A 16,500-nucleotide genomic window follows, 5' to 3' on the forward strand; every position below is an offset into this window, starting at 1 on the left:
GAGAAATAAGTGACACCATGAAGCATTCCAGTGTCAGAATTATTGGAATCCGGAGGGGGTGGAGAGAGAGAGAGGGCTAGAAGATATATTTGAGCAAATCATAGCTGAGAACTTCCCTAATCTGGAGAATGAAACAAACATTCGTGTCCTAGAGGCAGAGAGGACCCCTCCCAAGATCAAGGAAAACAGGCCAACACCCTGGCATGTAATAGTAAAACTCGCAAATCTTAGAACCAAGGAAACCATCTTAAGGGGAGTTAGAGGGAAGAGATTCCTTACGTATAGAGGGAGGAACATCAGAATAACGTCAGACCTATCCACAGAGACCTGGCAAGCCAGAAAGGCCTGGCAAGACATATTCACTGTACTAAATGAGAAGAACATGCAGCCAAGAATACTTTATCCGGCAAGGCTGTCATTTATAATGGATGGAGAGATGCAGAGCTTCCAAGACCAGCAGCAACTGAAAGAATATGTGACCACTAAGCCGACCCGACAAGAAATATTAAGGGGGGTTCTATAAAAGGAGAAAGACCCCAAGAATGCTATACAACAGAAATTTACAGGGACAAGCTATAAAAACAAGGTCTTCACAGGCAACAAGATGACAATAAATTCATATCTTTCAATAATCACTCTCAATGTGAACGTCCTAAATGCTCCCATAAAAGGGCACAGCATTACAGATTGGATAAAGACAGGACCCATCCATATGCTGTCTACAAGAGATTCATGTTGAACCTAAAGATACATCCAGACTGAAAGTGAAGGGATGGAGATCCATCTTCCATGCCAGTGGACCTCAAAAGAAAGCTGGGGTAGCAATTCTTATATCAGACAAATTAGATTTTAAATTAAGACTGTAGTTAGAGACACAGAAGGACAGTATATCATTCTTAAAGGGTCTATCCAACAAGAAGATCTAACAATTGTAAGTATCTACGCCCCCAACATGGGAGCAGCCATCTACATAAGCCAACTGTTAACCAAAATAAAGCGTCATATTGATAGCAATACGTTAATTGTAGGAAACCTCAATACTCCAGTCTCAGCAACAGACAGATCATCTAAGCAGAAAATCAACAAGGAAACAAGAGCTTTGAATGACACACTGGACCAGATGGACCTCATAGATATTTATAGAACATTCCACCCTAAAACAACAGAATACTCATTCTTCTCAAGCGCACATGGAACTTTCTCCATAATAGACCACATACTGGGTCACAAATCAGGTCTCAACTGATACCAAAAGATTGACATTATTCCCTGCATATTCTCAGACCATAATGCTTTAAAACTGGAACTCAATCACAAGAAAAAATCTGGCAGAAATTCAAACACTTGGAAGCTAAAGACCACTCTGCTCAAGAATGTTTGGGTCAACCAGGAAATCAAAGAAGAACTTAAACAATTCATGCAAACCAATGAGAATGAAAACACATCGGTCCAAAACCTATGGGATACTGCAAAAGTGGTACTAAGGGTACTAAGGTACATAGCCATCCAAGCCTCACTCAAAAAAATAGAAAAATCCCGAATTCACCAACTAACTCTACACCTTAAAGAACTGGAGAAAAAGCAACAAACGATGCCTAAGCCTTGCATTAGAAGAGAAATAATTAAGATTAGAGCAGAGATCAATGAATTAGAAACCAGAAACACAGTAGATCAGATCAACGAAACTAGAAGCTGTTTCTTTGAAAGAATAAGATTGATAAACCACTGGCCAGACTTATCTAAAAGAAAAGAGAAAGGACCCAAATTAATAAAATTATGAATGAAAGGGGAGAGATCATGACTAACACCAAGGAAATAGAAACAATTATTAGAAATTATTATCAACAACTATATGCCAAGAAATTATGCAACCTGGAAGCAATGGATGCCTTCCTGGAAACCTATAAACTGCCAAGACTTAAACAGGAAGAAATTGACAACCTGAATAGGCCAATAACCAGTAACGAGGTTGAAGCAGTGATCAAAAACCTCCCAAAAAACAAGAGTCCAGGGCTTGATGGATTCCCTGGGGAATTCTACCAAACATTCAAAGAGGAAATAATACCTATTCTCCTGAAGCTGTTTCAAAAAATAGAAACCGAAGGAAAACTTCCAAACTCATTCTATGAGGCCAGCATTACCTTAATCCCCAAACCAGGCAAAGACCCCATCAAAAAGGAGAATTTCAGACCGATATCCCTGATGAATATGGATGCCAAAATTCTCAACAAAATCCTAGCTAATAGGATCCAACAATACATTAAAAGGATCATCCATCACGACCAAGTGGGATTTATCCCCAGGATACAAGGGTGGTTCAACATTCGCAAATCAATCAATGTGATAGAACACATTGATAAGAGGAGAGAGTAGAACCATACGGTCCTCTCAATTGATGCAGAAAAAGCATTTGACAAAATACAACATCCTTTCCTGATTAAAACTCTTCAGAGTATAGGGATAGAGGGAACATTCCTCAAGTTCATAAAATCCGTCTATGAAAACCCACAGCAAATATCATTCTCAATGGGGAAAAGATGAGAGCTTTTCCCTTAAGACCAGGAACACATCCAGGATGCCCACTCTTGCCACTATTATTCAACATAGTACTAGAAGTCCTGGCAACAGCAATCAGACAACAAAAAGAAATAAAAGCTATTCAAATTGGGAAAGAAGAAGTCAAACTCTCTCTCTTTGCAGATGACATGATACTTTATGTGGAAAATCCAAAAGACCCCACCCCCAAATTACTAGAACTCATACAGCAATTCAGTAATGTGGCAGGATACAAAATCAATGCACGGAAATCAGTTGCTTTTTTATACACTAACAATGCAACTGTAGAAAGAGAAATTAGAGAAACGATTCCATTTACAATAGCACCAAAAACCATAAGATACCTTGGAATAAACCTAACCAAAGAGGTAAAGGATCTATACTCTAGGAACTACAAAACACTCATGAAAGAAATTGAAGAAGACACAAAAAGATGGAAAAATATTCCATGCTCATAGATCGGAAGAATAAACATTGTTAAAGTGTCTATGCTGCCCAGAGCAATGTATATCTTCAACACCATCCCGATCAAAATTCCAATGACATTTTTCAAAGTGCTGGGATAAAACAATCCTAAAATTTGTATGGCATCAGAAAAGACCCCGAATCACCAAGGAAATGTTGAAAAGGAAAAACAAACCTGGGGGCATCATGTTGCTGGATTTCAAGCTATATTACAAAGCAGTGATCACCCAGACACCATGGTACTGGCACAAAAACAGACACGTAGACCAATGGAACAGAACAGAGAACCCAGATATGGACCCTCAACTCTATGGTCAAATTATCTTTGACAAAGCAGGAAAAAACATGCAATGGAAAAAAGACAGTCTCTTCAATAAATGGTGCTGGGAAAATTGGACGGCTATATACAGAAGAATGAAACTCGACCATTCTCTAACACCATTGCAAAGATAAACTCAAAGTGGATGAAAGACCTCAATGTGAGACAGGAATCCATCCAAATCCTAGAGGAGAACATAGACAATAACCTCTTTGACATCGGCCACAGCAACTTCTTTCAAGATACATCTCCAAAAGCTAGTGAAACAAAAGCAAAAATGAACTTTTGGGACTTCATCAAGATAAAAAGCTTCTGCACAGCAAAGGAAACAGTCAACAAAACAAAGGCAACCCACAGAATGGGAGAAGATATTTGCAAATGACACTAACATACAAAGGGGCTGATATCCAAGATGTATAAAGAACTTCTCAAACTCAACACCCAAAAAACAAATAATGAAATTAAAAAATGGGCAGAAGACATGAACAGACACTTTTCAAAAGAAGACATACAAATGGCTAACAGACACATGAAAAAATATTCATCATCATTAGCCATCAGGGAAATTTAGATTGAGACCCACACTGAGATATCAACTTACACCAGTTAGAATGGCAAAAATTGGTAAGGCAAGAAACAAGAAATGTTGGAGAGGTTGTGGAGAAAGGGGAACCCTCTTACACTGGTGGTGGGAATGCAAATTGGTACAGCCACTTTGGAAAACAGTGTGGAGGTTCCTCAAAAAATTAAAAATAAAGCTACCCTATGACCAAGCAATTGCACTCCTGGGTATTTACTCCAAAGACACAGATGTAGTGAAAAGAAGGGCCATATGCACCCCAATGTTCATAGCAGCAATGTCCTCAATAGCCAAATTGTGGAGGAAAGAGCCAAGATGCCCTTCAACAGATGAATGGATAAAGAAGATGTGGTCCATATATACAATGGAATATTACTCTGCCATCAGAAAGGATGAATACCCAATTTTTACATCAACATGGATGGGACTGGAGGAGATTATGTTAAGTGAAATAAGTCAAGCAGAGAAAGTCATGTATCATATGGTTTCACTTATTTGTGGAATATAAGGAATAGCATGGAAGACATTAGGAGAAGGAGGGGAAAAATGAAGTGGGGGAAATTGGAGGGGGAGATGAACCATGAGAGATTATGGACTCTGAGAAACAAACTGAGGGTTTTAGAGGGGAGGGGGATGAGGGGGTGGGTTAGCCTGGTGATGAGTATTAAGGAGGGCACATACTGCATGGAGCTCTGGGTGTTATATGAAAACAATAAATCATGGATCACTACATCAAAAACTAATGATGTAATGTATAGTGACTAACATAACATAATAAAATTAAATTAAATTAAAAATAAAAGTTGAAAATAGAGCTACCCTATGACCCAGCCATTGCACTACTGGGCATTTACCCCAAAGATACAAATGTAGTGATCTGAAGGGCACCTGCATCCCAATATTTATAGCAACAATGTCCACAATAGCCAAACTATGGAAAGAGCCAAGATGTCCATCAACAGATGAATGGATAAAGAAGATGTGGTATATATATATATATATTATATGGATATACACACAATGGAATATTATGCAGCCATCAAAAAACCCCCCAAATCTTGCCATTTGCTATGACGTGGATGGAACTAGAGGATATGATGCTAAGCGAAAAAAGTCAATCAGAGAAAGACAAGTACCATATGATCTCAGTGGTATGAGGAATTTGAGAAACAAGACAGAGGATCACAGGGGAAGGGAGGAAAAAATAAAACAAGATGAAACCAGAGAGGGAGATAAGCCAGAAGAGACTCTTACTTAATCTCAGGAAACAAACCGAGGGTTGCTGGAGTGGTGGGGGGTGGGAGGGATGGAGTGGCTGGGTGATAGACATGGGGGAGGGTATGTGCTATGGTGAGTGCTGTGAATTGTGTAAGACTGATGAATCACAGACCTGTACCCCTGAAACAAATACATTACATGTTTATACAAAAAAAAAGATAGTAGGAAGGGAAAAATGAAGGGGGGAAATCGGAGGGCAAGGCAAACCATGAGAGACTATGGACTCTGAGAAACAAACTGAGGGTTCTAGAGGTGAGGGGGTGGGAGGATGCGTTAGCCCCATGATGGGTATTAAGGAGAGCACTTTCTGCATGGAGCACTGGGTGTTACAAGCAAACAATGAACCATGGAACACTCATCAAAAACTAATGATGTAATGTATGGTGACTAACATAACATAATAAAATAAATTTAAAAAAATAAACAGCACCCCCGCCCCTCCCTCTGGTTGTACCCCTCCCACGCTCCATGCCTCATGGACTCCCTTCCCTTTCACTGGCTCCACCTCTCCTGCTGCCCCACCCTAGCCACCGTCCCACCCCTCCCACAGCCTGCACCCCTCCCTGGAGCTTCACTCGTTCTGTACTAATTGCCTGGCCCCACAGACACTGGCCTCAGCACCCGGTCTCCCAGAACGTATGGGCGGCCTGCCACGCTCTGCAACATGGCTCTGCTGTGTGGGGATTCACTGAATCCGCACCAGCACCCTGCCAGGTATTCCTTGCCATTTTACACTGAAGGAAACTGAGGCTCAGAGTGGTTGTGTAGGTCTCCCAAGTCACACGGTGGGTAAATAGATGAGCTGGGATGGGACCCGGGCACTGCCTTCAGCCTTCCTCTTCACTCTCACTGCCTGGGCCAGACTCTCCCTTGCTTTCTCCCTTGAAGGCCATGCTGACTTGAGCCTTTCCCTCTTACACATCCTCCCATCCTCCGCACTCCTGCCCAGGCTCAGTGACACCGTGGGACTCCAGAATGCGCCCTGAACACCTTGTTTGTTTGTTTTTAATTCGTGTTTTAGTTAACGAAGTAGTTTTTTGTTTCGGATTAGAAAACTTACTGTAAAAAAAATTCTGGTCACTTCAGAAGAGCATAATAAAAAATAATCTCCTCATCCAGCTCCTTTGCATATGTGCGTGTTTACCTGTTCAATTTTCCATAAATCAAACACTGTTATAATGTCTTTCTCTTCTTTCTTTTGCTCACCTCTTCCCCAACCAGTCCATCCCAGTATTCCCCACTGGTGAGCCTGTGTCCTTCTGCACTCCCCGATGCCCACAAGTACTGGCCCTGTCCTGTCGATGGGGAGCCGCTTCCTGAGTTCCATTTGCATAGATGAGATGAGATGATCTGTGCCCAGTGTCTTGCTTTCTGCTTTGTTAGCTCATTGTGCAAACCCTCAGGTCCGCTGTGATACATCAAGTTCCTTCCTTTTAAAGGTGGTGCAACATTTCATCATCCAGACATAAGAGATTTCATTTAATCAGTCCTCTACTGCCTTCAGATGGTCTTCAAGTTTGTTTTCCCACCACGAGCAGGGCTTGTGATGCCCCTTACTGTGAGTGCTTGCATCCCTACGGTCTCTACAGACCGGGCACTAGAGGAAAGCCTGCCGGCCCGGAAGGGCTGTCCTAGGAGATAGCGCCCACTGCATGCTCCTTCAGCTGGGACACACCTGCTCCATGGCGTGGGTACTCAAAAGATGAACAGTCATGACCCTGAGCCACTCCTATCACCCTGGCCATGCCAGCACCCCCCCCAGGACCCTCTGAGCTCCCACTGCAATCCAGAACCTCAGAGGCACACCTCACAAGGCAGGTGCTGCAGGACTGGCTCAGGTGCAGGCCCAGGTACTGACCGCGAGCTGCCCGGGCCCATCCAGTTATTGTAGTATGAACTTGCTCATGGCCAGTGGTGGGGAGGCGCCGTCCTTGCTGGAGGCCTTTTTTTTTTTTTTGGTTCCAACCTAATGAGTCAGAAGTGATATTGCATTGTAACTAATTTGCATTTCCTTAACTACTAGTGACCTGGAGAACTTTTCCATATGCTGATTTTTTCCATATGTTTCTTCTTCTATCAACCACCCTATTCATATTCTCTGCCCATTTTTCTATTGGAATATTTGTCTTTTCCTTATCAGTTTGAAGCAACTATGTGTATATTATAGATACTCATCCTTTGTCCCTGTGCAGCAGTTATTTCCTATCTATTATTTGTCTTTTACCTTTGTGGTGTATTATACCATTTAATTTTTTACATGATATATTTTATATGAATTTACTATATTTATATTTATTTGAATATTTTACATTAGTGTCATGATAAAATACTTCCAGTAGTAGATAGAAACTTGAGAGGATTATACTTTGTGTTTTTTTTAAATTTAAATTCAATTAACATATAGTGCATTTTTAGTTTCAGAGGTGGAGTTCAGTGATTCATGAGTCTTATATAATATCCAGTGCTCATTACATCATGTGCCCTCTTAATTACCATTTAATTTTAAAACATTATGTAATCCAATATGCTCTCTTTTCCTTTATAACTTCTTGGTTTCCTGTTTTTACTTTAAAAGAAGTCTCCTTAGCACCCATAATAAACACTGTTCTCCTAAATTCTTTTTTACTTTTTTGTATTTTAATCTTTACTTCATCTGACATTTATTTTTGTAAATAATATGACATATGGGTTCAATTTAATCTTTTCCTTCTGTGAAGGCAGCTGTGATTACATCACTGAAATTCCATCCCTTTGCACTGAGTTGAGAAACCACCATTCTCATACGTTAAATTCTTATTTATTGGGCTTATTTCTGGCCTCTTTATATACTGCCCCCCCAAGTCTGTCTGTGATGGGTAGCACCTGCTGTGAACAGTGACCTTACAGTACTCCTTAATATTGAGCAAGGAAAGTCCTCCTTGTTTTTAATTTTTCAAAAAACTTTTGGGTATCCTTGAGCACTTCTTTTTCCATATGAATTTTTAAATTCTTTTATTCGGTGTTCTCACCTTCATCTCTCCCCCACCCCTTACCAAAAAAAAAAAGAGAAAACCTGACTGAAATTTTAATTGGAAGTGCATTAAATTCATATGATTAAATATGGTAGAACTGACATTTTTATGATATAAACTTTTCTTGTTCAATATGAAAGAAAGCACTTGTTAAGATTTCATTTTACAGCCTGGGTGGCTCAATCGGTTAAGCGTCTGCCTTCAGCTCAGGTCATGATCCCGGAGTTCCGGGATCGAGCCCCACATGGGGCTCCCTGCCAGCGGGGAGTCTGCTTCTCCCTCTGCCCCTCACCCTGCTTGTGCTCTCTCTTTCTCTCACTCTCTCAAATAAACAAATAAAATTATTTAAAAAAATAATTTTATATATTACATCATACTGTTAGTGTGGATAAATGCTATTGGTGCCTTTGAGGAGTCTATTTATCCAGACACATTGCAAAATCCACGTATTAATTCTACTAGCTTTTTGAAAAATGAGAGTCTCTTAGGTTTTCTAGGTCCACCATCCTATCATTACCAAAAGATAGTCTTTTCTGTTTTTTTCACATGCTTATTATTTTCTTCCTTGTCACCGGTGCCAGGACCTCAAGGATGGTGTCGAGTGACAAGTGACATCAGCATCCTTATTTATGATTTTAACAGAAATGGTTTTAGGGTTGCCATTTTTGAATGACATTTCCTGTCTCTATCACAGAGAAATAGATTCCTTCCATCGCTATTTTAATATTTATTAGTTGTGGCTACTAAATGTTATTAAATTCCCTGTTGGTGTCAATTGATACAATCACAGCTTTCTTACTGGTGCCATGAATTATGCTGGAAGTTTTCTGCTACTGAAATGTCTCGGAATAGACCCTGCTTGGTTATGACCTATTGGTCATTCATGACAGTGCTGCATTCACTTTGCTAATACCTTCGGATTTCCTTTAAACTCTGCATTTGTGACTTGGATTGGTCTTCAGCTTTCTTTGGGAGTCTGCGTGTTGGGGGCTTTAGCACGATGGTTATGCTGGCTTCCCAGAATGAGTTCCGGAGCTGAAACTCGTCAGACAGCTCGGCAAGTGTCTGCTGTGTAAAGGCTGGATGGAGCTCAGCTGCTCAGCACCCAGGCCCCTCACCCCGCGAGGTGTTTAGTCAGCTTCCCAGGTGCTTATATGGATATTGGCCTGTTCTCTACAATTTCTTCTCATAATTTATATTTTGCCATTGCTTCCAGCTTTTCAAGTTTGTTGCCATGCTCTTACTCTTAAAGAAAACAAACACCCTTGTGATTGTCTTCTTATTTCTAATCTTGTGTATTTTTGCTCTTTTTTCCTTTCACTAGTTTCATGACAGGGTTATCGATTTTCTTGGACCTTTCAAAGAACCAGTTTGGATTTATTATCCTCTGGCTTTCATTTTCATGGCTCTTTATAGTTTGCAAAGGTTGCTTTTCAACAGAGGGAAGAGACTGAGGAACACTGTGACTTGCCAAAGGTCCCACGTCTGCTAGCCAGCGGCAGGTCCCTGACTCCAGGCCACTCCAAGAAGTCTCTGGAGAATGGGCTGCATCAGGGTGCCTGCCAGTGGTAAATAGCTCCTCTCCTTGAGTCTCTTAGTTCTGTTTGCTTCTCTTCTGTCGCCTGTCCCTTTACCTTTTGCTTCAATTTCTTAAGCATAGGGCTTCTCTCTGCTAGGCTGGGAATTCCTCTGGCGGAAGATGTGTTCCCGAGACCAGGAGAGTGGGGGGAGCATGAACTCCAGAGCCAGATGGCCTGGCACTTATCCCCACTGTGCTGACAGTGTGCACCTGTGTCTGTTCTCTCACCTGCTGGAAATGACCCGCAGCAGTAGTCCCCAACCTCAGAGGCTTGTCATGACCATTACATGAATAAAGGTCCTGGGCCAAAACCCTGATGACCAAGTATCTCAGAATCCAGAAGTTTTAGGATTTTAGCAGTGCATATACTTCAAATGTGACACCTCTCTTCCCCGCCCTGGGTCTGGGGCAACATAATATTTTACAATCAAACACATCAGTATTTCTCATGGATAGACATGCATACCACATTGGATGGGGCAAAGCTGCTAAATAGTCTCTCCTTTCGGTTCAGAGCAAGTTTTGCTGCCAATGAATTTGGTGCAAACTTTTGAAAAACCTAGCAGTTTTAGGACTTCTTAGATTTCAGAATTGAGGGTAAGGGACTGTGGACTACACAGGCTAACCTTTGGGACAGTCTTGTCATGGGGTTACCACGGGGCAAACCACCCGCTATTATGCCCATAGCACTCAACGCCCGGTTCACAGCTGGCTCAAAGTCAAGTCTGCCGACTGCTTGTCCAACCTGTCCCCCACGGGGCCCCTGGGCAGCAGGCCCCTTCACAGACCTACATCTGGCCCTGTCCTGGGTGTTCTTTCCTGCTGTCTGCATACCAGCGGTCACAGTGTGCTTGGTGCTCTGAGGAAGCAGAGAGCAGCCAGGAACGGGAGAGAGTTAGCTCGGCCCCGGCCTCCTCTCACCCAGACTACTCCTCTTTCTCCTCCTCCATCATCTTTGGTAGAAACGAGAACCCACGGGCACTAGAAGGCAGCATTGCAGGACTGGCCCCTTCCTGACCCCAGCCTCCATGGTGCCCCCTTAGTGGCCTCAGTCTCCAGCTCATCTCACAGCCTCAACTGCCAGGCCCCTTTTGGTGTTTTGACTTGGGGCCCCTGGTCAGGATGCTGGGCGGGAGCGAGGGGTGTAGTACGTTATCAGGTCCTCAGCAGGAATCTGCCGAGTGTATCTCAGGGAGGGGAGCCCTTTCTGCTTCTCGTGGCCAGCCCTCCCCACTGCTGACAGGAAGCCCTAAGTTCTTGTTTTTCCTGTCACCTGGCAGAACTTCAGCTTTCGGCACCCCCTCCCTGCCCCCGGGAGACGTAAGGCAGAGTGGAGGTTCAGGTGGAGACACCCAGAAAACTTGCCCCCAAGCCCTGGCTGCCGAGGGCAGAGCCGTCCGGGAAAGGAGCAGGGTGGGCAGCCTACCTGGATGGCAATGGGGACAATCTTGTTGGCCAGATTCTTGTACAGCAAGCAGATGGGCGCTGCCAGGAACTGCAGGGTGCAGGGGTCTGTTTTGTTGGCGTCGATGCCATCCAGCAGCTCAAAGTCCACGATGAAGATGTTCCCTTGCTGCAGGAGTCAAGAGGAAATATGGTTCCATCAGTCTCAGCCAGAGGTGGACCCAAGAACCAGGCCCAGGGGGAGGGAGAGGCGGCTTCAGAGGCCCCTAGCATCTGATCAGAGCTCAGAATGTACACTTTTGTTCTCTGACTCTGGGCTGATTTGCATCCAGAGTGTTCAGAGGTTGTGCTGGTTTTCTGGTAATGTGAAGGAATGGCAGGGGCCCATTCTGCATGTGTTGTCCCTGGAAGCTGCTTGGCCCTCATGGAAGATGCTGGATGATCCCCCAGAGTGGCAATGTAATAAGGAAGCAGATGGAGTGCAGACAAAACAGACAAGAGAATGAAAATTCCGAAGAGCGCCGCCGCCGGCCTCCACTTACAGTGTCATGACCGGGTCACCCTTGGGAGGAGAAACGGGGACGGGTCTTTGGGGTGGAAGCTTCTGCAGGGGGCATCTGCAGAGGCGGGGTCTACAGAGGCAGGGGTCTGTAGGGTCCTGGGGGGGCTCTTTTTTTTTTTAGATTTTGAGAGAGAGAATGAGAGAGAGAGCACATGAGAGGGGGGAGGGTCAGAGGGAGAAGCAGACCCCCCGCCGAGCAGGGAGCCCGATGCGGGACTCAATCCAGGGACTCCAGGATCATGACCTGAGCCGAAGGCAGTTGCTTAACCAACTGAGCCACCCAGGCACCCCCCTGGGGGGGCTCTTAAGGGCTTGGGGGAGGGTATCTTCAGGGGCAGGAGGGGTCTGTGTCCTTGGGTGGTGTGTTCTGCATCCTGGTCTGAGGCTGGTGACATGGTGGGGTCACTTGGTGAAAATTCATTGGGCTTGCTGACACTCCTGATTCGGTCTCTTTTTCTCTGGTTGTTATACTTCAAAAAAACAGCAATGTGCCTGGGATGTGGGGAAGGGAGAAAGCCACTCTTTGCAGAATATAGTTCAGTCTTCTACAGGGAGCCCAACCTGAGTGCTGTGAGGGTTCCTTTCATAAAATTGGGGCCCACTCAGGCCAGAACTTGAAGAATTTGGGAGGAGGGAAGAAGGCTTCTTCTAAAGCCTTTCTTATTTTAAGCAAGTAATGGAGGCAGCTGGGGAGGGGGGTCTGTGATGTTGCAGAGCTGGGTCCCCAGGTGCTCAGGTGAGATGTGTCCACAACTCTGCCTGCAGGGGGCATCCTGGGCCACCCACCGCAGGCTTCAGGAATCCCCCTAAGGGGGACCAAAGACTGGACAGGAGCTAAGGGCCCGGCCACCATCTTCCTCCTTTTTCGACTCGAAGGACCATGGTAGTCACCTGACACCAGTGATGAACTCTGAGCTGTCTGCAATGTGAGTGGGGCAGGGGTGGGGAGGACGGGGTTTGTGCCCACTGCTCACCAGGGCAGGAGTGTGGGGAGGGGCTGGTTCAGGAGAGCTTATGACAGGGCCCCTTGGGATTACCTTGTCAAGAAGGCAGAGACACATGGCAACCCATGTGGGTCACAGGGCTGGGTGGGCTCCTGTCATGGGCTGGACAACTGGATTTTCAGAGGGGACATGACCATCATGAGTACTGCATAGGAGTGGCTGCCAATCCAATCTCAAGGAGACCCAGATTAGTTAAGGTGATGAATGTCAGGCTAACAGGAGGCCCTGGGAACCTAGGCCAGGGAACCAGGAGGCCTAGGATTTGGGCCTATGCCTGGGGCACTGCTCTGTTATCCCAAGTCACTTCCTCTCTCTGGGTCTCAGGGTCATCCTTCTGAAAACTGAGGGGGAAACTTATCTCTTAGTTCTGATATTCTGGGATTCTGCACTGGACTGTTTCTTGCCTGTCTGGTGTCCCTGTCCTCTCCTTTTGGTCCATGGGCTCCATTTTCCTGGCCCTAATGATTGATTCAAGGAATTAAGAATTGTGCTATGGGATGCCTGGGTGGCTCGGTCGGTTAAGCATCTGCCTTCGGCTCAGGTCATGATCCGGGGGTCCTGGGATTGAGCCCCCCATCGGGCTTCTTGCTCAGCAGGGAGCCTGCTTCTCCCTCTCCCTCTGCTGTTGCCCCTGCTTGTGCTCTCTTTCTCTGACAAATAAAATCTTAAAAAAAAAAAAAAGAATTGTGTTGTAAGAGATGGGAGGTATGTGTGTAAGAGACAGGAGATGTGTGTGTAAGAGATGTAGGTGTGTAAGAGGTGGTGTGTGTGTAAGAGATGGCAGGTGTGTGTAAGAAATAGGTGTGTGTGTAAGAGATAGGTGGTGTGTGTGTAAGGGACAGGAGGTGTGTGTGTAAGAGACGGGAGGTGTGTGTAAGACTCTAGTCAGTGATAGCTATTAGATTATTTTTTCGTGACCAAAACCACGGCTGAGCCTCTAGACCATCACTCAGAGGAAAGGTGGCCATTGTGACAAAGACAGCCACAACCCCAGGCCCTGGAGGTTGCAAGGACTCCCAAGCAGAAGCTGTCCCCCTACCAGAGAGCTTTGCAGTCCCTTCCCATCCTAGGATTCTGTGGCTTTCAAGGTTGGATGATTCTCTGACTTGAAGTGTGGAACCTACAGCCACTGAATCAACGTTAATCTGCCCAGAAATAAAATCTACAAAGGAATGCTGCTGTGTGTGCACACATGTGTGAGTATGTGTCGGGGGGGGGGGGCCTGCGTTGTCCTCGTCAGCTGTCCATGTGACCAGGTAGTGTCCTGGGGCCCAGGCAGGTCCAGGGTGAAGGGATTGGGACCGTGTGCCCTGGGGCAGGGGACGGTCAGCTGGGCAGGCGGCCCTCTAGAGTCAGGTGGGCAGGAGGTGGGGGCTGGGAGGGCTGTCCACAGGTGGCACAGACTCTAGCTGGGGCCCCAAGGCGAGCTGAGCAAACAAGACGTGGTGACCAGAAACAGAAGGCCACCTAGACACCTGGGGGGCAAGGGGCAGGGGCCCCCGCTGTCCTGGCTCTGGTGGAAGAGGCCAACCGACCGGAGAGCAAGGGCCATCCCCGGCCCTCAAATCCCTGCAGGTGAGCCAGAGGAGGGCTGGGAGGAGGGTGAGGACAGAAGCAGAAGACACCAACATTTCTAATTAGAAAGTTAAAAATTCCATCCATTTTCTCCCTTTTTTCCTGTGCTGCTACAAGGCTTGCTTCTTTCTCCATTTTCCTTACCTTTGCAAGGTTGGTGACAATCTGACAGCCGTGTATGTAAAGCATCTCTCACAAAGTCTGGTCCACTAGACCCTACTGAGAGGGAGCTCTTTCAATTAGTGATATTGATATTGAAAATACAGATATGCTCCCACCTCTGAGCATTGAGGAATCTCACCCTCAAAACCTCTTTCCCCACTGGACAAGACATTTTCCATAAATGCCCAGGGAAAGGAAGAGACCGCTTCACTGAGGGCAGCTGATCGCATCATCAGCCTGGCAGAGGCTCCTAGAGACAGCGGCCTGTGGGCTCATGAGCACCGGCCAGCAGAAAGTGCTTTCCGCCCTATGGGGTGTGACCTGGCCATCTGAGCCGGCCATGGCCGAAGTCACCCGACAACAAGCTCCTACCTCGACCTCCTGCTCCAAGGTGAGCTGCCGTTCCAAGCTGCACTCCACCATCTCCGTGCTCACAGGGAGCTTCTCGGGCAGCTTCGTGCAGCGCTGGATCAACACCGGGTTGCAGCCATTCAGGAACTGGTAGCCAAACATGAGGTCTTCCTGCCAGTGGTTCATGACCCGCTCTAGAGGGGAGAAAACCGTGGCCTTGTCTGAGCTCTGAGTGGGGCAACCCAGGCTGCAGCCCTCCTGACCCTGGCTGAGGACCAGAGTCCCTGCTGGGTCCTGTCTCCCAGGCATTTGCCGGCCAGCTGGTCAACCATGGATTCCGCTGACTGTGCCTTAGTGCTTGACCCCTGGCTCAGGTCATGGCAGTACCCTGTCCTCCCTGAGCTGCCCTTGGTGGCTCAGAAGGTTCCTGAAGAATTCCTTTCTCAAGAACACCACCAAAAATGGACAAATGGGATTGCATCAAACTGAAAAGCTTCTGCACAGCAAAGGGAACAGTCAACAGAGTGAAAAGACAATCTACGGAATAGAAGACATTTGCAAACCGAACATCTGATAAACGGTTCATCTCCAAAATATATAAAGAACTCCTACAACTTAATAGCAAAAACAAAAAAACAAAACAAAAAACCCCACTAATAACCTGATTAACAAATGGGCAAAGGACTTGAACAGACAAATGGCAAGCAGGTATATGAAAAAATCCTCAATGTCACTAATCATCAGGGAAAGGCAAATGAGAACCATAATGAGGTACTGCCTCACACCTGTCAGGATGGCTATTATAAAAACAAAAGACAATAGGTATTGGAGGGGATGTGGAGAAACTGGAACCCTTGTGCACTGTTGGTGGGAATGCAAATTGTGTGGCCACTATGGAAAACAGTAGGGTGGGTTCCCTCAAAATTAAAACTAGAACTACTATATGATCCAGCGATCCCACTTCTGGGTATTTATCCCAAAGAATTTAAATCAGGATCTGGAGGAGATATTGGCACACCCATGGTCACTGCAGCAGAGTTCATAACAGCCAAGGCATGGGAACAACCTTATAAAAGGAAGGACATCCTGCAGTATGTGCCAACATGGGAGAATGTGGAGGACATCATGCTAAGTGAAACCAGCCAGTCACAGAGAGACAAATACTGCACAATGCCACTGACATGTGGTATTTAACACAGTCACACTCATAAAACCAGAGTGGAATGGTGGCTGCCAGGGGCTGCAGGAGGGGAAATGCAGAGTTACTAATCAATGAGCATAAAGTTTCAGTTAAGCAAGATGAATATGTTCTAGAGATCTGCTGTACATCATTGTGCCTTTAGGGGAAAAATGGACTCCAGTCTTTCCACTCAGGATGGAGGGAGACTGAGGGAGAAGGAGGTAGAAGGAGGGAGAAGAAGGGAGAATGGGGGAGAAGGGGTGTGAAGGGGGGAGAAGGAGGAAGAAGAGGGAGATGGAGGGAGAAGGGGGAGATACGGGGAGAAGGAGGGGAGGGGGAGGAGGGGGAGAAGGAGAGAGAAGGGGGAAGAAAGGAGAAGGGGGAGAAGGAGGGAGAAGGAAGGAGATGGAGGGAGAAGGAAGGAGATGGAGGGAGAAGGAAGGAGAGGGAGGGAGAAAGAAGGAGATGGAGGGA

General features: G+C 45.8%; 1 protein-coding gene across 1 annotated transcript in view; it reads right to left on the bottom strand.

The window, feature by feature from the left end:
• ALOX5 (arachidonate 5-lipoxygenase) overlaps nt 1–16,500 on the bottom strand; it is a gene marked incomplete in the record, with an annotated part of 75,356 nt that overhangs the window by 14,433 nt on the left and 44,423 nt on the right. The window contains 2 exon segments of the mRNA XM_035024086.1: nt 11,215–11,361; nt 14,868–15,040. Of these exon segments, the coding sequence (XP_034879977.1) occupies nt 11,215–11,361; nt 14,868–15,040 (320 nt within the window).

The sequence above is a fragment of the Mirounga leonina genome, unplaced genomic scaffold (assembly GCF_011800145.1).
Source record: "Mirounga leonina isolate KUSES-001 unplaced genomic scaffold, KU_Mleo_1.0 Mir_114, whole genome shotgun sequence".
NCBI classification, from domain to species: Eukaryota; Metazoa; Chordata; class Mammalia; order Carnivora; family Phocidae; genus Mirounga; species Mirounga leonina.